This window comes from Pempheris klunzingeri, chromosome 18 (genome assembly GCF_042242105.1).
Source record: "Pempheris klunzingeri isolate RE-2024b chromosome 18, fPemKlu1.hap1, whole genome shotgun sequence".
In the NCBI taxonomy this organism is placed as follows: domain Eukaryota; kingdom Metazoa; phylum Chordata; class Actinopteri; order Acropomatiformes; family Pempheridae; genus Pempheris; species Pempheris klunzingeri.
In genome coordinates this window covers 20,266,585-20,289,900 of record NC_092029.1, presented here as the reverse complement: position 1 = coordinate 20,289,900, position 23,316 = coordinate 20,266,585, and the positions used below count along the sequence as shown (strand labels likewise).

General features: G+C 44.8%; 1 protein-coding gene across 2 annotated transcripts in view; it reads left to right on the top strand.

Annotated features, from left to right (window-relative positions):
* The window catches only part of epha7 (eph receptor A7), a 78,029-nt gene that overhangs the window by 468 nt on the left and 54,245 nt on the right, over positions 1-23,316 (top strand). For both annotated transcript variants that reach the window (XM_070849476.1, XM_070849477.1), the window contains exons 2-4: positions 1,348-1,412; positions 1,981-2,650; positions 17,827-17,982. In XM_070849476.1, coding sequence (XP_070705577.1) covers positions 1,348-1,412; positions 1,981-2,650; positions 17,827-17,982 — 891 coding nt within the window. The remainder of the gene's footprint in view (positions 1-1,347; positions 1,413-1,980; positions 2,651-17,826; positions 17,983-23,316) is intronic.

Sequence of the window (23,316 nt, the reverse complement as noted above, 5' to 3'; positions counted from 1 at the left end):
TAACTAGAGATGTTAGAGACGAACAGTCTCTCATGACAAACTAGGTAATATCGGCGGATCGATCGTCCCAGCTCGGCTCGCGTCGCTGGAAGTGAGCGAGCCTGTGGTCTGATCTGGACGCAGTTGTCGGACGTGCCCGTTTCCTCCAAAGTGGCCTCGGAGAACAGTGTGCTGTCCAGTCTCGGTTGTTGTGTGTGTGTGTGTGTGGGGGGGGAATAAATAGAAAGAGATTTGATGCGGAGCCGTCATCTGCAGCAGACGCGCTCCAAACTAGCTAGAAATCAGCAGAATGAGAGGGGAAGCTGAGGACTGGCACTTTTAATTCACCGGATTCTGATTCCCTCAGTGACAACATGTTAGAAACATGAGAATCACAGGACAGGCGTTGATTTTTTTTTTTTTACTCATCACCAAAACTACGAGCTGTCTTGGATGGACTAGCTGCCAGAAACTGGAAATCCTCGGTGCTTAAATGCGGGATTTCGCAGACCTCCATATCAGACTGTCTCCTGTGAAACATATCCACAGCATATTTTTTTTTTTTTTTTTTACGGCGGCGCGTCTTGGTTGCTGCCCCCCCCCAGCACCACCCTCCTCTTCCTCCTCCTCCTCCTCTTCCATGATGGAGCTGGCTGCTGCTGCTGTTATTAAATATAATTAAAACAACTTAATGTCACGAAAGCTGCCGCGGTGTCGCCTTGCGCGCCCGCACGCACTCACGCTTCCACAACATAAAACAGGCTGGTTTAACACCCCCCTCCCTCCCCCTGTCTCACACACACACACACACACTGTAACTGCGAACAAGCCGCTTGTTTAAACGGCCTCACTGTAGCTTTCGGGCCGTTTAAAGTGAAAAGATTCCCCGAGTTTACGCGCATGGATTCTATGTGCGTCGGGATTGAAGCAGCAGCAGCAGCAGCAGCACCCGATGCTTTGACCTTAACGCAGCAACTTCCACTTCAAAAAAAAAAAATCAGTTTTAATCCTCTGCTGCGTGAAGTAAAACCTACATTTAATTGAACAAATGTTTTTTTGTATTTTAAAAATCATATGCGTAATGATTCCCGTCACATTCCTCCACGTGCTTGAGTCTTTATTTCTCACTGTCAGTGTCTTCATTTGTCTCGCAGAAAGTCCCCCCCCCCCCCCCCACTCAGACACGAGGACCTGTCTGCTGCAGTGAAAATATTCTTATTGAATGTTTTTTGCTTTAAGCTGCTGCTGCTAGAAATTAGGTCACGGGTATATGCGCTATAGATATTGATGTGTGGCCTATCAGTATTAGCCAGCCCCGGCGCCCCAGTGAGATTTAACCACCTGCTTTTTCGGTTTTCCTGTCACTAGTGATTCTGCTGGACTCCAAGGCACAGCAGACAGAACTGGAGTGGATCTCCTATCCTCCCAATGGGGTAAGTCTGCACAACCTCTGCATCGCCGGCACACTCGGATGCTGCTCCATATCTGGATTTCTCTCTCTTGATTGTCTGGTGTCACGTCTGTGATAGGAATAATAATATTTAAGGCAAGAAAACGTACAGGAGAATAAGAAGCCTGTGTTTCCCACCTCGCCGAAGTCCATCCAGAATGAAAGATAAAGAATGCGAGAAGGGTTGTTTCTGCGATTGAACTCTTCTTGCTTTAAACATTCGGAGCACAGAGGCCTCCAGCAGACCACTTAGTTGCAGCTCTGAGAAACTTCTAAATAAACTTAAATAAATACTGGCAGATAAACTGAAGCGCAAATCACTCTTTAACGATGTGTGTTATGTGGGATAAATTGCAACCTGCTAATCTCCTTTCATTCCCTGCAGTTTTATGTAAAGAGCCACAGTCTATATTTCATATATATGTCTGCCATATTTATCCAGTTAGAGTCCCAATCATCGGATGTCTGTTTCAGCTTGATGACCTTCGTGTGTAAATTCAATGTTCCTTAAGGGCTGCGTTCATTCACAAATGCATTTCTTCTTCTGTCAGTGGGAAGAGATCAGCGGCTTGGATGAGAACTACACACCCATTCGCACATACCAGGTTTGCCAAGTTATGGAGCCCAATCAGAATAACTGGCTTCGGACTAACTGGATAGAGAAGGGCAATGCCCAGAGAATTTTTGTGGAACTGAAGTTCACCTTGAGGGATTGTAACAGCCTACCCGGTGTGGTGGGCACTTGCAAAGAGACGTTCAATCTATATTACCAGGAAACAGATTCAGAGGTGGGCAGGAGCTTACGGGAGAACCAGTACGTGAAAATTGACACGATCGCGGCAGATGAAAGCTTCACCCAGGGTGACCTGGGCGAGAGGAAGATGAAGCTGAATACCGAAGTGCGCATAATTGGCCCCTTGTCCAGACGGGGCTTCTACCTGGCCTTCCAGGATGTCGGGGCGTGTATCGCCCTGGTCTCTGTCAAAGTGTATTACAAGAAGTGCTGGTCTATCATCGAGAACCTGGCCACATTCCCGGACACCGTGACGGGATCAGAGTTCTCCTCGCTGGTGGAGGTCGAGGGCATGTGCGTGAACGACGCCGAAGAGGAGGCCGACAACTCTCCCAAGATGCACTGCAGCGCTGAAGGGGAATGGCTAGTGCCCATTGGGAAATGTATATGCAAAGCTGGATTTCATCAGAAAGGAGACGCGTGTGAACGTGAGTACCTTTTCTGTTAGGACACGTTTTTAGCGGTGATTTAAGTGATTCATTAACATTACCGGGGTTGTTTCTTGTTGAATTAACTTTTAAAAACCACTCAGGTCAATCCTGGATTTCACAGAAACAAAAGGTGTCCTGAAAAAACAAAAAAAAAAAAACACAATGAACTGGGGAGTATTTGTGATTTGATTATGCAAAGCAGGTAAATGACAAGGCGCTGCCTTGCTGAATAGTAATAGTTGTGTTGGCAAATGGGATTAAAGCAGCTAATCTGACAGCAGTAAAGATGGATGAAATATTGCGGCCGAACATACTCGGGGTAATAATTGGAATTCGTGTTAATTGATTATGAGGCTCTCAGTTTATAGCCACAAATCTGTTGACACTGGGATTAAATAATAACTTGAGTTTAGCTCCTCGGCTGAAATACTCCTCTCTTTCTCACTGGCAGCGAGCCAAGACAGTCACTAGCAGAATACACGGGGTCTAGAGGAAGTCCAGCCAGTCTTTCAGTATCTCTCCACCCCGGCCAAATGACCCTGACAGAGAGGGAAAACAAATAGCCGCTGTACTGTGGCATTGAGTCCTCAGGATATTTATGAAGGAGCCCAACAGGAAGGGCAAACACAGCCTCGCCGTGACTCGTTCTTCTGTTGTTGTGGTGATTGTGCCACTAAAATTAAAAATAATGTGCTTACTGTCACTCCTATAAACTCAGAGGATTATTTTCAGTGGACATCTGACTTGAGAGATATAAATCACTCTGGATTAAAAGTGGGGGTCACAGAACATAAGTGTTAACCTGCTTTGTCAGCCAAGCCGCTTTTTTTTCCCTTTTTTTTTTTTTTTTGGCAAAGTGGGCAACCTCAATCTAAGCAGCTTATGAGGAGCAGCAGCCAGTAATAATTGAATGGAATGCGTCTAAGAACAAATTAGTGTCCCTGGCAGACAAGCTTTTATGCCACGCTGTCATCCATTAGGGACCCCACTGAGGGAGGTGTGTTAATGAAATATATTAGGCCATGTAATTTAGAGCAACACAGCTCGCCTCAAGTTGTGTTATGTCTCTAATGTTAGCACGCTATCGCTGATGCAACCCCACGGAGCTCCTTTTTTATTGTTCTTGTTTTTTTAATATGCGTAGATGTGAGTTTCAGTTGTGCCCTTTGGTGGAAAGAAAGCCTTCAATTTATTTCCACGGGGGGGGGTGGCAGTGATGCAGCACAACAACCAATAGCTCTGGCTTGTCTTAATAATTTTAGATACCTTTTTTTTTATTATGCTGTGGTGCAGAGCTCTCAGGAGACTGTTGCATCTTTCCATCAATTAATCTGTTCACGTGTCACCTAAAAACAACTACCCCAGGTACAGGCAGCAGGACAGTGGCAGAACCTAGTCTCAGGTTGTGTAAAGCCCGAGAAAGACGGCTCCTTAATGTGTATGTGGATCAAATTCCAGGCTTGACACTGCACCTTTATGAGCTTTATCTCCACTGAGGCATGAGAAGCCTTTGTATTAAGGGGTAGTTAATCTAAATAAAATGAGAATCACGGTGCACCATCAGCACTTCTTCCAGCAGCTCCACTGACATTAAATTGTCCATTCAGTAGTTTCCCCCAGCACAATCTAAAAGCTATTCAAAGTATTTCTATCAGCTGAACAGCAGAGCAATAAGTCCAAGTGGCTGTGACCGTTAAAAATCCTGGCATTTGCACCTCAGAATGGCTTGTCCTCTTGTGTAAAAGTACATCTCTATAAACGTGATGCCGCACCTTCAGTGTATAAAAGGTTAAATATGCTACAAACAAAGTAGTTTGTACAAAGTGTGGTCTGAACACTTCCAAAGGCAAAAGTGTGATATGATCTGAGTGGCCAAGCTGGAACACAGAGTGAAAAGCCTGCTGTCATAGAGAGAGAGAGAGATGGGAGGGGGGGGGGGTTTACAAATAACAGTGCAACTTTCCAACAGTCTGTCCCGAGAAGCATTCTTGGTGATGCACTTGTCTGTACACTTAAAGTGCACAGACACCTACTTCAAAATCCTACTTTCACACTTCCTTACACTTGGCCAATGAAAAATTGCCAGTTTTGGAAGGTTGTTGCGAAGCCCCCTGATTCTATCCTTGGAAAGTGCGCTTTAGACGCTGGTGGACGATCCCACGGGCACTTTGTTTGAAGAAATCGCAGACAGTTGCCAGGATTCTGAAATTCTTGACTAGCCACCAAAAACAGAAAAAAAAACATCTTCATGTAATTGTTCAAACATATTTTTTTGTCCTCCTACACGCTCAAGCGGACGAGCGTTCACATCGTCAGACTTGACCTCCTACATTTTGACATCGGCAAAGGCGTGGGGGGGGCAGAGGGTTTCAGGCGCCGTCAAGTGATCCGACAGTCCCTTCTGTTTAAGCACGCAGATGAATTAAGACAGTCCTTAACTGGCCTATTTTAGTATCCGCGGCGTGCTATGATTATAACATGGCTGCTGGGTAAAATATTCAGCCGGAGGGCGGGTGCAGGTGGAGTTAAGCAAGTTGAGCTGTCAGTCATGTCATTTGAGCAGCCCCCTCTGTGGATGCAAAGGCCTCCTCTGAAACGTGTTGTGATCCACTCATTCATCACCCTCAGCAAAGAGGGACCCCTTGTCTTTCAGGCCTGCTCCCCCCCCCCCGCCGCCCCCTCCTGTCTCCCTTTAACTCTTTGTGAGGCAATCTGTGGCAGTAAATGTCACTCTTCTTCTCCGCCCGCTGTGTTCAGTGGTCTCAGTGTAATGGATGTTGAAAAAGGCCAGTTGAAGTGTCCCTGCAGCCTGCGCCGGGCTTCATTTCGCGAATAAGTGCGTGCTGTGAAAATAGCGTCCATTCATCCGCTGGTCTTGTTTAGCGCTGGCTACTGGTTGCAGTGGTGCCACAGAGTCGTTTAGGCAGAGAGAGGGCCCTTGTGGGAGGACATTGGCGTCTTTGTTTCGCTCAATCCCGGGAATGTATGTTGTCCAATTTTGACACATCACATCATTGTGGCTCTAAGTAACCAGTGCCTGAGAAATGATTAACTGTTGACCCTCAACAAAAAAAAAAAAGGGAGAGGCCTCTATCTGGTGGAGAAGATAAAACAGGTTATATCTGGCTGCCATCGTTGCATGCTAACAAGAGAATTCATTAAAGGGTACAGCATCCTGTAGACGCCGCCACCATCCGTCTTTTCTGTCAAGGAGTTGGCTGACAGAAGTTTGTCGGAGACTGATTGATGATTGAACCCCCCAAGGGAGGGGGCTGAGCATTTGGGGTTTGACCACATCAGCTGGACGTGCATGGAAGCCACCGGGCTGGGCCCCCAGCGCAGCCAGCTCCGGGCCTGGAGAAAAAGCTGCACTTAGCATTTCAAATGAAGCCAGGAAGCCAAGAGTCAGGAGGTCCTCATACATCTTGACGCTCCCCTGATTGATAAGGTGTGAATTTAATACACCAAAAGGCTGTCTTTTACAACTGCTCCGGAGCTTAATTATGCAAATGACAGGTGTGTGCCAAATCCACGGGAGACACAAACGGAAACCTAAATCACTCAAGACTGAAATAAATTGGTGATGGATGGGAGCTCGTCCTGACATTGCCGGTGTCTGCTTCCTGTGAATAGTAGCATTCTTCCACAGCCCAAGGCGCTTCCTTCCTGTTGTCTTGGCCTGGCAGGTAGCAGTGTGACACACAGATGTGGTATTCTCCGCTCAGAATGATACCACCAATACAGTTGACAGTGTCCTAAAATTGATCACAGAGGAGAGGACTTCAGGGGAGACGTGAGGTTTGGAGACACTGAAACGCTTAAATGCTTGGACATAACAAGACATTTGACAAGACGTCGGCTTAAACTGTGGTGATGCTATTTTTTTTTTTATTACTATTTTATGACATGTCACAACCTAAAAAAGAAATGACTAAACAAACTTATTTACATTTTACTTTCACTATTGTTTAATAGACTAAAATGTTTAACTGTTGTTAAACTACTTAAATATATGTTAAATGATTGTCCCAGTGCCCACCAGTCCAAACCCCAAAGAAGTTTGGTATTCTACCAATAAATGGATAAAAAAAAATAAATAACACAAAAAATACTCACATTTGGTTCACTGCATTCCAAGAGGTACTGTGTGTCCCCAACAAGTATAATCGTTCACCTTCTTGCCGCACCCACTGTCCTAGAAGTTGCCCTGAACTGTCTCCCCCTTTGTACTGATGTCCTGAATTAGAGCATTTTCAGTATTGCTCTTCAAATAGGTTCTTTGCACTCTATATGCTGCATGTAGGCGGGCAAAACAAAGATACTGTGATTTCGTAGTAAGTTTATGCAGCAGAGAGAGCAAATTACAAAAAAAGCCAATGCAAAGGTTGTTCCATTTCAGCTGATGCTGCTCTGCCGAGCACAGATGCAGAAGATATTACTGTATTACTTTGCAGTTCTTTTGGTCTAATTCCTTCTCATTAGTACAAACTAAACAACAGTTGCTTCCTCGGAGGATGAAGAGATTGCGATGTGGCAAGCTGTAATATAGAGAATTTATTTTTCTCCCGCATCCACTGCCCCCTTTTTGAACATGTACTTCCAAATGAGAAGCAAAAGCAAGAACAACTTGTTTCCCAGGATACTCTTGCCTGAGCCGGTGCCAGCACTACTTTCTGTGGGATTCGGCTGCCCTGTCAACATGTCAAATTAAACACCAATGCCTCATTTTACATTTGAAAAAAACTTTCAGTGGGAGGCTCATTCACAAAGTCATTTGGCTCAGCAAATATTTGTCTCCCAAGTTATGTTTATCTAGACGGCACCGATTCATATCCTGAACAGAAGCAGAAAACTAGTTGCCCGTCGTGACCGATTACTTGCTGGTTACCAGATTCACAGATATTTCACCGAGATGAAAATGGATCCGAAACACGCAATCTCAGCACGGAGAGCTGAGCTTAAAGGAGGACTCAAGGCTGCCGGTGTCTGGTCACTGGTAATGGGTTTGTCTCTCACCTCTGCTGATAAGATACAGCTACTGACTCATGCATACATGAATATCAAGCAGCTGATGGAAAAAGCTCAGTCCACTCAACTGTTGTAATCGAAAAAAACCTTGTTCAGAGAACGCGATTAGTAGCATCAAAAACAAATCTCATGGAGCTATTTTCCAAATGTCAGTAACCTCATGGTTGAACCTGTTTTCGCGCCGTTGTTTTTTTTTCATTCTTTCTCTGTAGGCTACATTAGAGTGCTTTGTGCTGATCTGGGAATATTTGCATGGTGTGTTTGTGTGTTCAGTTGTGACTCTGACAAGAAACGGTGTGATTTGAGATGCAAATTGTACCAACCACTATTTGATGCTCTTTCAAGTCATCAAAAAAAAAAAAAAAACTTGGGAAAGATGACTTCTCAGTATCCAGGTCTTGGAATTTGACCTGGCAGTTCAGATTTGAGACCCCGTGCGTTACATCACACGAATAGACAGAATCCAAGTAAACGGACCCCCGTTCTCACACAAACAAAGGCATATGGTCAGTTGTACTGGTAAGAGACATTGTTAACCCTCCAAAAAAAAAAAAAAAGGGGGAGACCTCAGCGCTTTTCTGTCAGATAGCGTTGTTTCCAAGGTGACACCGGAGTCTGCATTTGGCCATGCACCAGGTCAGTGAATATTAACTTCATTTACACATGGCTGCAGACCAGTGTCGTGCCACAATGGAGCCCTGCCTGTTGTGTTTAGTAACATGAGCGCCCCGGCTGACAGGACACTGTCAAGAGGGAAGATGGATGATCGCGGTAGTTGACCCCTGATCGCCAGATGAGTCACCTCTCTGGCCCCCTCTCCCTGCATGACAAAAGAGCCCACCCCTTGGTGCGCCGGCCTTCATCTCCACTTGCACTAACAGGTTTAGACATCTCCATCGATCCCCGCTCCCATACCTCTTGCAATTCTAAGCTTTTGCCCTTTTTAGCTATCCAAACTGTGACACAGATGTCTTTTTTGTAATTGCTTGCCCGCTGACTGCTGGAGAGGGATGTGATCAGACAGGCGGACTGCATGTTAGAAGACAATGTCTTTGGTTTGTTGGGTTGTGTCCCCGTGGCATGAGGGTGAAAGTGATATGTGACTGGGCCTGGGGTCTCGCCGCCTTGAGAGGCGGTGTGTGTGTGTGGGGGGGGGGCCCGTTGTCAGTGGAGCCCCTCCTCTGAGAGGCTCTGCACTTCAATCTTTCTTTAAGAGGAGAATCAATAACTTATTACATAACTTCACACTTTTTCCCACTTGCATCCAGAGCAGAGGAAGCAGAACTTAAAATGTGCTTTGGATGGTTGTGTCGCAAGCAGTTCTGCAGTTTCTCCCAGAGAGCTGTGTTAAAATGAAGACGGCGTGGCAAAAGGTCCAATAAAGTATCCAGTGTTTGTATAATCAGAATGAGAGAATTATTTACGATATGATTATCTAATTATCATATCGTCTGCCATTGATTTTCTAGATTTTCTTTTTTTGTTGATTGGTCAATAAAATGTCAGAAAATAGAGGGGGGAAAAATAGACCATTACAATTTCCAGGAACAATGATTCACTTTCTATCGTCCTATCCTCGGATGTGTGCATCACTTGATACTTCAAGGTGTAAATCAAAATAAATCTTTTAATTTGAGTGAACTGACCCTTGCAGTCCAGCTCTGCACTCGTGGGTATCTGAGGCCAAGCCGGTGCCTTTGTGTGTCAGGGGGAGGCCGTGGGGGCCTGGCCACAGCAGTGATGAGCGGCTCGTTTGACATTGTTCTATTCCTTTCTGTCACAACTCTGGGACCAGGGGGGTGGTGGATTGGGATGGGCGGGGGCTGGATCAGGAGGGTTGGTAGGCACTGGCACAATTCAGAGATAATGCTCAGTTGCTGACCGGGGACATTTTCAGTGCTGATTTCGCTTGGGCTGCGGGGGGGCTTTGGATCGCCCAGACCTTTGGACCTGTGCTTTTATCCCCAGCATGCAGAGAGTCCTCCCCTTCATCTGCAGTGTCTTTTAGCAAAGCTCCCTTTTTTTTAGAGCTGACCACCTCATCCATTAAAGGTAGCAGCCCCGCCGGCCTCAAGGCCCCCTCTCTCTTGTTTCCGTGCGAGTTAAATGAACTAAACAAAAGACGATTAGGTAGGGACATTTTCCTTGTCGTTGGGAATCCATTTCAAAAAGCTCACGCCGCGTGATAGCAGAGAAGAAGCACAGACCTCGCGGAGGGACTGTGCCGGATCTAGGCACAGCCCCTGCTTAGCCAGGGGGAGAGACTGTAAATTCACTCATGTAATGGGTTTAATCTTAAATTGTCCTTCCTTTTCCTCCTTCCTACGCAAAGTTTCTTACGGATTAATACACATTTGTAGCTGTAGTCAATATTTACAACAGCAAGGTGAATAAGTGATTGACTAAACCTACCTACTAAATTTTGGTATAACTTAATCAGCGTCTGGCTTTGATCTTAGCTGTGAACAACCAAGCAGGCACTTCCTTTTGGGTTTTCTCTGCTCAGAGGGCAAAGCTGCATGCCCTCCAACACAGTGTAAGGGAATGCTAATCTTCTCTTTGTTTCTCATGGAAGCTACTTATCTCCCGCTAAGCACAGGTACCTTGGATGAATGGGTCGGTTGTCTGTATGTGTGGAGTGCAGCAGCAGCCAGAGAGAGCCATTCCAAGTATGTGTGGGGTGAAAAGGGAGGATCCGGTGCAATATGACATCAGTTTCTTCAACCATTTCAACTTTTTGGCTTCCTTTTTATCTTTTATTGCCCTTAATGTAGCTACGCCTGAGGTTTTGCTCTTTTCTTCCAAAGCCCACAGGAGACAATGGCGTTGGAAGCGAGTTTGTTTAGAAGGGGTGCGACGCTGAAACTCTCCCATCCTGTAAAGAGATTTTCAGCGTGGCCACAATTGCACGATCTGCAACTGTTTCCCAAAGCTGGATAGGCGCCTCGCCTCTCATAGGTATGAGATTAACATGTCTGCAGGCCAAAAACCCAGCTGCTGAGCATTTCTGTCTTTATTGAAAGAAAAAAAAAAATGTAGAGCAGAGCAGGGCTCGGAGGAAAAAGAAAAAAAAATCAGCAAATACCTGCTGCTCCCTTTGTTTCTCCTGTGATCAGACTAAAAAACAAAAACACGTTTGAATTATGAAAAAAAGAAGAATATTATAACGTATAATAATATATAGAATATATATACTGCTTAGATGATGCAAAGCTATAAACACAATGTCAGCAACCTTAATAAATTACTTCTTGATTTCTCTAAAACCTACCAAACTCCACACATCATGCACATCAGATGAGATCAATTGAGCTATCCTTTGGCTCTTCAAGTAGAAGAAATAAAGTCGGCTTCCCCAGCCTGCCTGCCTGCCTGCCTGCCTGCCTTGCTCTGAAATTACTTACAAGATGTACTGCCTCATACATTGCAGGGGAAAACACCACAGGCTTTAGTCCACAAAAGAGATGCAGCCATAGTTCAGAATACATAAAATTTCAGTAAACAGAGCCTGATGAATGTCCACAGCGAGGCCTACTATTTATTGAGGCAAAGAACATAAGTCAAATCTAATCAGAGCAACTCACATAGGCCCCAGGCTACATTAATGCATAAGAAATAAGCTCTGTGTGAGCTATTGACATCCCTCTCTATAGTCGTAACGCACGGTCATGGTCCTAATCGTATGCCCTGAAAGTAAAACCGAAAAACATAAAGCAGGAGTTGGGTTTTTAAACAGCATTTCATGGTTGTCTGAACATCCAGCTAGAAATAGCTGACAGAGAATGTTTACGGCAGTATTAACAACGGATCGCAGTGCAATAGAAGCGATCAGACGAGTTTTGGGGGGGGTTCCTATGTTTTTCACAGGTATCACTGGGAGGCAGGAATATTTCTTTTTTGCACCAATTGAAATGTGTCCGGAGCATGACAGGGTGCTGCAGAACTGTACCAAAGACTGAGATTGAATTTCTGGTCAGATTATTCAATCTTGTTAATTAAATTGGTTGTTCCTCATTTAAAATCCATTTGTGCTTACTGCTTTTAGACCGTGTTTTGTTTAGGCAAATTTCTTGTATGGGGGCGTACGTTAGTGCATATTCCCAGACTAGCTCAAACTACTTGACACACAGTAAAGCTGGAGCTTTTGCGGCCACTGGGGTTCTTTTGGCTCAGGGCTGTTACCTGCTCTGCATGGTTTATAGTCCAGTCTTGCATCTGAGCAGTTTGGCTTTTTTGTTGTTGAATGAACAAAAAAAAAAAAGATTTGTAGAAAAGCAGTAGGGACAAAAATCAAGATTCGTTAGTAAGGTGTTTAGTAGTAGTAAGGTGGCCCTCTTATAGCTCAGCAATAAAAAAACATGTTAATATTCATTTGAAAGTAGCATTTTGGTATCAGCACCAAAACTCTTTAATGTCTCTGTTACTGGCACAAGAATACAAAAAAAAATAGAGATATAGGAATATCTGGAAAGATACCCAGCCAGCCCGTACCCTCAGAGATATGCATAGAGGCCAGCTGAACATTGGATGTCAGCATTCTGCAAACGAAGGAAACAAAAAGGAAACATACTCGTCCAAACCACAGGCGACAGGTCCTCATTGTACCAGGCCTGTGTTTAGAGTTGATATTTATAAAGACGTTTCCCTATTGGAATGGCGGTGGCTGTGGTGAGCGTTTTTACAGGAAAGCAATGGTGTTTTTTTGAAATAAGAAAATAAACTGTTTCCTTTATCACGCTTGACCTGTTCCACCTGGCATTCATCAGTGGCGGGGGCCTGCATGTTGGTCCTGTCGGCTGCTCTCCTCCCTTTGCCTCTTTTATCACTCTAATGGGGTGCTATCTCCAGGCCGCTCTCTCCGGGTCTCCACTGCCCTGCCCGGCTCCCTCAAGCACACATTCTTTCCACATCCATCCCGACACACGGTCGGATTTAACACATAATCAGACTGGACGGGAGGGCAGTCGGAGAAAGGGGGGAGGCCCGGCCTTGACAGGACTCATCATGCTAGGACCGTGGAGACAGAAAAAGCCCACACTAGTCACTCTCACTCTGGCTCTGGTAGCCGGCGGAAAACAGAGGGAATCTTCCTCGTCCCCACACTGCGGCTCACTTTGAGCCTCATCCACAGCAATATTGAGACAGACGGTGAGACACTCAGTGTCCCGGCTGCCCTGCTTGGACCAAACTCCCTCCTTTGTGCTCAGTGGTTATAAGGATTGTAACCTTGATTGGATTTGTTGGTTGTGAGCAAGCAAGGAAGGTCAGTTGCCACATTCTCAAAGACAGGATATCGTTATAAGTGAATGCTGGCACAGATGAGTCCCAGTGCCGATAACCAGACAGTACCTTGTTGATTTTCACATTGTGATACCTAACACTCAAATGATCATTTCTACATTCGCTTAGACATACAGGTAAAACGTTCTTGTGCAGACACCCAGTGTGGTATGACCTGAATCAGACCCGGTCAGAAGCTGATCTATCTAACTATCTCAGCTAGGTTTTTGTGCCAGCGCTGAAACAATGATTTATCTGACACATTTTGATCCCTAAACCCCCAAATCTTCTTCCCGTGTCTGCAAAGCCACGAGGATCCACACGATCTAGATACCGCAATCTGCGCTTCTTGGTCATTTCCAATACTTTCAGTACCAATCCTACAAAATACATAGAAAACTAGAAACTACACTGAAAGCTAAAAGGGCAGATTTAGAACCCGATCTGACAGCAAAGGCACGAGATTAACTGAGGGAAAAAAAAACACCAAGTGCCATGGCGTCACCCCCAGACAAGGGAAATAATTATTTTCTATTTTGGCGAGGAAGGGATATGTCAGGCTGTCGCATAAGGAGTCACTGGCGCTCTCCTCCCCTCACTCTCTGTCCCTAACCCGGAGTGTCATGACACTGTCAAAGCGTGAGAGAAGCTGGATGTAATTCAAGAATGTTAAGAAGCTCAGCGCGAAGGAAAGGGAAATAAACTGAGATCTTACAAAAATACAGAAATCCGTTTTTCTCCCCCTTTTTTTTTTTATGTGTGTCTGCATAAGATAAGGAGACTTTGTTTTATTCTCTGGGCCAGTGTGTGCTGTGATTGAGACACTATAGTCACCGGGGCCTTTGATTATCTCTATCCCACTACTCTGAGGACCTCTCCTTTCTCAGGCTCCTCTTCTTCTCTCTGTATAAAATTGCTGACTGCAGCTCCCCCCCCTCTCCCTCTTGCCCAACATCACTGAATAAAAGTGCTTGACCACTGGAAGGGAAATTACAGATTCTGGCTCTGTAGCCTGCCGTGGAGCTGCCTGGAAAGTAAGACTTGTATTTCTTTTCCTCTCTGCTTAACCTCAACCCGCTCCTCTAAGGACCAACTAATTTCTCTGTGTCGTAAATAAGCGGCTGTTGTGTCTGCCGCTGAGCTTTTTTTTTTTTTTTTTACTGGCCCATATTAACAAGCAGAGGCCATTAGTCAGCCTTTTTTTACACCCTTCATCCGTATAAATGTAATTATGCAGTGGACTGCAAGTCATCTTGTCAAAGTCAGTGTTAGTAATAAGGAGTTTGGGGTGTTCTTTGTGTGCTAGCGTTTGTCACTGAGGTGTCATTTTGTTAGTTAAGGAGGCTACTTAGTGAACAGACTCGGCATAATTGCTCTGAAGATATTTCCACTCAGATGGAACATGTTGCTGCGGGGACGGCTGACAAAGACCTTCTCACTCACTATCCTCCCATTTTGGTGTCTCTTGAATATGAGTGTCCCCTCAGCATCTGGTGCCAGGAACGGAAAATCGCCAGCAGCGAGTCAGTTCTGCTGCTGCCGCTGCTGCCGCTGGGACAGGAATGCTGGGCTGGGACGGCTGTGTTTGTACTTGTCACTCAATGCGCTGCCAGTGGCGGGGAGAGCTGCAGAAACACTTAGCTGCCTATGTCATGCAGGCATTGGATTTTTTTTTTTTAGGCCTCATTCGCTGCGTTGTTGCTTCTGTAAACATTTTCCGGGATGCCAAATCCAGTCGGACTCGCTGATAAACACACGTGCTGAAGGAAGCATAGAAAATGAGCTGTGTTTTTGTTTGAGAATGCTTCAAAGGGAAAGTCCGGCTTATTACAACACGGGTCCCGCTTCTGCAGTTTCGGTCACCATTTCTATCAGTTATGATGAATACCATACTGCTAATGTTTTAGTCACACTCCTATTGTCAGTGCTGTAGTCACTGTTAGTATGTTGGCTGCTCTCTCTCTCTCTCTCTCTCTGTCAATCCTCCACCCAATATGGACCCCTACAGAAGCCGCCCACATCTGAGCCTGGGTCTGTTTGAGGTTTCTTCCCGTTAAAGGGGAGTTCTTCCTGCCACTGTTGTTGTCAAGATAATCTCTGATGCTGCTCATGTGGGGATTCTTGAATCCTTAATTTTGAATTCCTGAATCGTTGGGTCTCTCTCTTAATTAAAGAGTTTGGTCTGGACCTGCTCTTCATGTAAAGCGTATTGAGATAACGCTGTTGTGAATTGGCTCTATATAAATAAAGATTGATTGATTGATTGATTGATTAACGCTGAACTCGCTAAAGTGATTCCAGAGAACGTGGCAACAGTGGAGGCCGATGGGGCAAGAAACATGGGCAGTAAAGCGATCAGACATTAGCGTGGTTGTTGATTCTGAGTAGTAGCAGTGTTCTGGTAGAGCTAGATTTAGACATAGATTTAGAAATTTTAGTATTGCACGTTAAATAGCTTAATAAAAGAGAAAAGCTCCGGAAAAAAAAGGAACTACATTATATTGATTTAAGACAACAAGACACCGTGGAAAGCTCTGTTGTTAAGCAGGTCAGGTAAAGGTAAGATTTGATGTGCAGTTACAACCTATTAAAATCTGCATGAAGAGAGAAAAAGGCATAATATATATAACCAAATAAAAAAAAAACTATGAAAGCTGTTAAAGTAAGAGTGAAATGTGCAGTAATAAATCAGGGTTTTCCAGTAAAGTTGTGTTTACTGTCAAAAGCTCTTCCCTCCTTGTGCTCATCTCGATCTGGGCTGTGAATCCCCTTGTCTGCTGGAGTGGTGGTCTGGTGGGAGGTAGGCTCGGCCCCTGCCGGGCTTTTTCCCTTCCGCACACCGGCCACCCAGCAGATGAGCTCTCAGAAACCCAAAGGCAAACAAGACATGCCTGCTTATCAGAATGTTTAAACAGCCCGGCATGGCGGGACAAAGCTCGGTCTTAGACGGGATCTAGCCAATCTTTAACCTGCTGGAGAAAGCCCTTCAGTGTCATTATCAACATCCAGAGGGGGAGTGTTTACACTGTGTGTCAGATACTGCAGCTAGACATGGTTTCCTTTGCTGTTTGTCAAATGTTATCGCTCACCAGAGCTTCACATACAGTAAAAAGCAGCTAAATATGACGAGTAAGCACTCTGCGCCTGTGTCTCGCCTGGTCAGCATTAAAGACCCACCACATGCAGGCCCACTCATGGCTCTGTTTTCAATTACAGGCTCCAAATGGTAAAGAAAGATTAGAGATAAAATCGTGTCTTTTTTTTTTTTTTTTTCCTGGAAAAAAAGGTCTTGTTTCACGGAGTTGTGGCGGTGCGATAAATGGAGAATGACAGGGCTTTCATGTAGCTGAAATGGGGATATCCTGAGCGGCGGCCTCCTCTTCGTGCCGCTCTGTAAGTGATAAAACAAGAAAATCTGGATTCCTCGATCCTTCTTATTCTGGACCTGTCACAGGAGGTGGTGTCCAATAAATTCCCCTGGAAAGAGGAAATAAAAGAAAGTGTCCAAACCAAGATTGGAGGGGTGGCTGGTGGTGGTGGTGGTGGTGGGGGGGGTATGAAAATCATTGCTCATTTCCCCCCTGTGCCTCATGAAAAATGCATTTTTGGAGTAATTTGATAGTTTGTATGCAGAGCTATTCACAGAAGTATAGATTTCTTGCAGATTGTTAAAGAAATCATGTGCCCAGAATGCAGCTTTTCACCGGGCTTAGCTCTATTTTGTACATACAGCTGGTCACTGCAGATTACTTGAATTCGAGACTAAAATAGCCAGACCCAGAATTAGACGCTTTACTTCTTAGCGGTACTTAAACATTAACTCGACAAATGCATGTGATTCACAGTTGAGGGCTGCTATGAATCACTGTGCTTTTATTTGCCAGTTATTCTGCCTTTGTCATTACTTGTTTAATGGCTCTTTGGGGACCTGGGAATCATTTAGACTTTTAGAAGAATGGTGGCTGGGTGAACTATTTGAGTTTAAGAGTATAAAATGACTATCTCACCACACAGGCAATGACGAGTCCTTCTCGATTAGTCATATCAGTCTGAGGTTTGGTTACTCGGTCAAAGGTAAGATGTTGAAATGATTCATGGTGCTTGTGCTCAATATTGCACGCTCATCTCTCCGCTCTACTGACGACTGTTTCTTCTCGGAGATAAGACTTGTTATAAACAAGTCAGACCTCTTTGCTTGACCTGAGGATTCGTCGGAATAAAAATAGCCTCGTTATTTTCCTTCAAAATGAGAGGTGGTAATTTATCCCTGGGCGAAGGCTTCAACGTGCGGCGTTCTTGGCACAGCCTCCTCGATGAAGCCAGAAGGAGCAGGATCATGCAAATACCGGCTGCCTTTTAGATGTGAAAACAATATTTTGTTCTGTCATGCCCTTTCCCATGATGGGGAATTCAGGTGTGCAAGCGAAGACTCTTTCAGGCCGTGTTTGCACAGGCCTAATATCACCTCGAGACATACAGTGATTTGTAATTACTGCTGAGATCATCAGTGAATATAATCCTGTGTGAACCAGGCTTAGCTGGGGTTTACTAAATAAACTGCTCATACCTCATATACACGTGAAACCTTTAATGAGGGGTTGCAAACAGACACTGAATCATTTTAAAGGGTCAGCGCTGCCCTACTCAGTCGTCTGTTAAAGTTTTTTAAAAATGGAATTTGACAAATTGTGAAATTGAGCTCTGCACTGCACCTGTTTTTCATTTTAGCAGATTTGATCATACAGAAATGTGTGGACAGCTGATGAGTAGCACCAGATCCCCGTGCGATAATGTCTGTGGCAAGCTTCGTCCTCCTTGTCTCTGCCTCGGCCTTACTCCTTCTTCTTTCTTCCTTCCTCCTGCAGCATGCGGCCGTGGCTTCTACAAGTCTTCCTCCCAGGACCTTCAGTGCTCTCGTTGTCCAGCGCACAGCTTCAACGACCGCGAGGGCTCCTGGCGTTGCGACTGCGAGGATGGCTACTACCGAGCACTCTCTGACCCTCCGTCCGTGGCCTGCACAAGTAAGTCTGCCATGCCGTTGCTAGGTAAACACAGCGCAGATCACTTGTCGGGATTTGAATTTAAACAGCCGCACATGTGAGGGGAAAAAAAACACAGACCAACGCCAGACCTGCTCAGTCAGTCTTCAGCGGTCTCATGAAAGCCCCAGATGTGTTCCATAGTAGTTCCTCTGCCTCCCAGTATGTCATTATAATTATGTTTGCAGGGTTGCATGTCTGTTTTCTGTCTTAACTGGTTGCTAATGATGAGAGGAGCAATTTGCCATTTCCCGTCTGAAAGATTGCAATTACAGTCAGCAGCGGCAGCCCAGGCAGCACCCTGTGTCTTCATCTGTCCTGGCCAGTGTAACAGTTATGTGACAGCCATTGATGGCTTATTTACACAGGCTTGGGGATCCAGAGGGTGGGGCTGATTTGCTTGCAAATCCATTCTCAAACGTGTTTCTTTCAAGGTGCTGCTGGATGTTTTTCTGTTTTTTTTTTTTTTTTTCCCTGTTGCCTTCAGCTACTGTGCACAGGGAGTGGCACACCCTGGTGGGGCAATGTTAGCACGCTTTATCTCTGGAGGTAAACAGCACCCCTAAACATAATCTCTGCACCTTATCTGTGTGCCTTCATTCTGCTGATAATGTATCACGAGACTCAGTGGCCCACAGGCTGCTAGATACACACCTCTGCTATTTTTTCCTTTGACATATCTATTAAGGAGAGTAGATGAATTAACATTGCAGATCGTGGTCATTTATTTTGTACCATTTTCTGGTAATTAAAAACAACAAAAAAACAGATCTATGGTATATGAGGGGAAAATCAGCATACCTCGTTAACATCCTGAGCAGTGCTGCTTGTTCCCTGAACGCCCCAAAGTAGGCCAAGTCAGAATCTCAAATCTGTATATGTGTGTGTGTGTGTTTATATTACAGAGAGAGAGACTGCAGCGGAGACATTATGCAAATAGTAGAATGTTATAGCACTGCATTGGCTCATTTTTGCATTAAATCAGAGAATCAAAGTGAGGATTATACGGATTGGAGATTTAATGTTGTAAATATCATGTGAAAATGAATCTTTGTCATTTATAGTGGTCCGTAAAGCAGCTGATTAAGCAGCAGCAGCTCTGTCTCTGCCTGCCCCAAAACTATTTCCAATTCTTTTTTTCAACATGTCGTCGGTGCACAGGTGTGCTATGGGCTATGGGCATGAATTATTTGGCACAAACCTCAAAGGTTTGCACCTTTTTGTTAGATTCTTTAATTCCACTCTTGTGGGAGAATAATGTTCTTCCCTGCTTATTACAGAACAGGGGAAAATATTTGAATCGAAACCGTGTGAAAGATCGATTGTTGTGAGCAAACATTTTCTCGATCATCATTAAAGAGCTATGATTTCCCATGCCCGAGCGCTATCTGTCGTCAAATATCAGCCTTCTACTTTGCATTTTAGCTGGCTGTTTTCCTCTCCATGCTTGAAAAATTTGGCACAAGTGTTTTCAGTCTTCGGGTCAGACAAGCTCCTTCAGTTCATTAGCTCGTGGGCTATCCAGAGACTCAGCCATTTCTTTTTCGCCCCAGCGCTGAGAGGCTGATTTACGCTCTTCTGATTTATGCTCCTCAGAAAAGTCGCAGAACTGAACTCCTGACTGCCATCAAACACTATATTACTGATTAAACCTGCAACAGAGTTTCTGTTTTCGGAGCCGTTTTGTCCGCAAGATTATGGAAAAACTATTTGTCCGATTTTCATGAAACTTTTAATGAAGCATTTTGGAGCAGATATGGATCCAAGTCACAAATAAGCAGGAATAGCAGATCTGACTCATGGAGCAGTAACATCGGATCCATAGTCTTGGGAATAGATCCAGACATATATAGTAGTAATGCTTGCAAATGTGCCTATCATAGAAGACTGGATTATTGACCTAGGTGGGGGTCTGTGCTCTAGTATGGTAGTGGGGGGCCCTCTTGTCTGTTAAACTGGCCATGGTCATTTCCTGTTTGTTTATGTGACACCATTATGAAGCGCTTATCACACGTCACACACATCAGTTTCCCCACCTCAGTGACCTCATGCATTACAACGTAACACGATTCCCTACATGCTAAAGCACAGCAACCCATGTGTCACAACCTTTCCTTTAAAGAGCTTGAAGGCACCATTGTCACCTCTCAATCACACAGATGAACATGTCAGTGGTTTCATCTCAAAAGTAGAACAAGGCGTAAATGTGCCATCTACTATCAGTAGACATTTGTGGTATGTCTGTGTCTGCTTGTGGTAAGATTCCTTTTGCTCTGAGTCAGGCCTCCCAATGATGACGGCTTTAAATCAACTGACGCTTGGAAAATTAAGTGGCATCATCCCATGATTGCCACTTGTGGTACAGTGGGCTGATTTAAAAGTTTTAAAAACTAAATTAAAAGGCTTGATTCGGTCTAGTAGTTCAAAAGCGGTGTAAATGCCAGAAGCAAAAGAATCTCTCGTGAATGAAATCTGTTCAGTTTGAATGCATTGGAGGTGTTTACGGGACTCCGTTCCCATCGCTGTCTGACACGAACAAGGGGATGACTCTAAGCTAAGGCTAAGCAAATCTGAGGATGGCCAATGACCACAAACCACCAATCTCTTTGTGCGCCACGGAGGCAGCCACATAGATCCTGTTCTAAAAGACAGCCCCATTACTCACTTCTCCAACCGTCCTAATCGGATGCTAATGCTTCATTCTAACATCTCCCACTGACCAAGGGCAGGGCTTACATGTGATGGCGAGAAGAGGAGAAAGTTCCCACTTCATTGCAGTGTCCTCTGGCTGTTCCCTTCTGGATAATCACCTTGGCCAAGTAGCGCAGTAATTACTGAAGTTGCCTAATGCACACTTTCCATTATTCATTTTCATTAACTTTGGGTCTACACTTGATGACCCCATACCATTATATGTAAATATGTATTTTTAACTTCGCCCTCCTCCTCAGTCACCCAGCACAATTTTTGCACAGCTTTCTGTACGTGCATTTCCTCATTCATCGCTGGATTAAGTCAGTGTGACCAATAGTCACTGTGATTTCCTTTTTTCAAGCCTTATCCAGACCAGGAGTGAATAGTAATTGAAAATGAATTTGCACTGCCTGAACAAATAGCTTGATTGACAGATTTTTTAAAATACGGGTTTGTAAAGCTACCATATCGTAGGCCTTAGCAAAACAGTGAGATGGATCTCTGGCACACAGAGATTAAGAATGTGTCTATGAGGATTTGAGACGAAATGAGATGAAGATGTAATGTGGGGACATGAAAAGGCAAATCCGTGCTGAATAAAGATGAGGGAAGAAGTTCCAAAAACATAGCTCCAAATACATTGTTTCCCATGTGGTATGTGTTGTGGGGAGGGGGCGGGGGTACCGTTGTTTGCTGAATGTTTGTACATGGCATTCATATGCAAACTTGCGAGAAAATACACGTGGTCAGCCATGGGGAGGCGTTTTCTCCAGAGGCAAGGCACAGACTGGAGTTGACAGTTTGGGGAGTGGGCATCAATCACGCAACAGCTGAGGGACTGAAAGGGCAGTTGTGAGCAGTCATCTGCTCCTCCTCCCCCCCCCCCCCAGCCTCAACAAGTTGACATTGGTCAAAAGGGTCCATCTTGCCTGCAGTTGCATGGTGGGGACTATGAAAGAGTGGCAGGATGTGGCGGCTGGTGTTACTACCAGTGAGCAGAACTAGTTTTAACATCTAAATCTCAAGCCCAGATTCACTGAAACAGGAAAGTTCCACCTGTGTCTTATTTTCAATATGTATATGTAATCAGTTTTAGTCAGTCTGCTGTGTACTTGTCTGATTGCGTGACTGCTCGAGCCCCGTTGTCTAGCAAAGCCTCCATCTTCCCAGTGCCGGTCAGGGCTAGATGCACCGATGAGGAGGAGAAAGTAGACAAAAATGAACCCCTTTTATGTTATATTTTGATTGAAAGTGGTCGTGTTTAAGAACATGCCGTGTAAAAGCTGTAACTGCTTGTTAAGATTTTGAAATTAGATTTTGAGACGAGGCCCTTTGATAAGACAGGATCTCAAGAGTACAAACTGCAGGAAGCAAGCGGTGGTATACATACAAATGTATATGCTATTATGAACTGCAACAATTGGAAATAATGCTGATCAAAGCACGAAACCTCTTTGTCTACATCCTGGTCTAGCACGTGGAAATTAATGTAAATTGCTGCGTGTTTTTTTTTTTTTTTTTGTTCACATTGTATGAGGCCGTGCAGATAGGGATATGGATCAACCACTCGGGTTGGCTTTGGTTATTATTCCGAGACTGATTGTTTCGCAGACATGACATGACGCGACAAATATTGAATGCAGTGTGGTACTGAAGTAGCAGTGGGAGGCCCCTTCGGCTAAAAAAACAAAAACAAAAAAAAACCTCTTCTTCGAGCTCTTCTCTTCTGCATGGCCTACCCTCGCGCAGGTTCTGCTGCACCCACATCATTAGAGGCTGGGTCACAGGGTCACAACACACATTTGTAGAGTGAGGATTACCTCATGGGTGATTTGAATACCACTCACCCCTGCCGCCCCTCTCCCCAGTTCCCCAATTAGAGCGCAGCCAGCTAATAGGCTGTGGAGGGTTAAGGCAGCCCCGAGCACCTCTCGAGGCCGATAAGCGCTGGATTCTTCTCTCCTAAGCTTGGATTTACTCAGGTCTCACAACTCTGCACAGAGTAGAGACGGGCTTTGAAACATGACCTAAAATGATCAGCTACTATGCTATGTTTTCTACATGGCTGATTATTAGATGTAGGGGATACTTCTGTGCAGGGAAATGCTTTTTTTTTTTTTTTTCTGTCACCGCTTCTACACATGGGAGTTCTTTTTATTCCACAAAAAAATCACAGATGCTGCTTTAAAATCTGTTTTATGTTAACATGCAAATTATGTAGCAGGAAACCTAAACTGTGCATGCACATATTCCACATTTATGCACAACAACAAAAATATCCTCACACACACACACACACACACACACGCTTACCCAAGCTTGGTCACAGTGGCAGCGTTGGAGGGAAGCAAGCAAGTGATTGAGACATTTCAGGCTGTGGGGGCTCTGGCAGGCTAATCCGTGAAATGAAACCTGACTGGGAGGAGGGGTGAGAGGAGAGAACACGAAAAAGATAAGACAGAGTGGGGGAGTGAGAGACAGAAAAAAAAAGTAAAAAGAAGAGGGAGAGCGACAAGCCCTTGAGCTATAAGGATGAACAGACAGACAGCAGAGGGCTCGAGATGTGGTACAAATCTGTGTTATAGGTGGGGGCAGAAGAGTTTCCTGCTCCTGAGTCCAGAC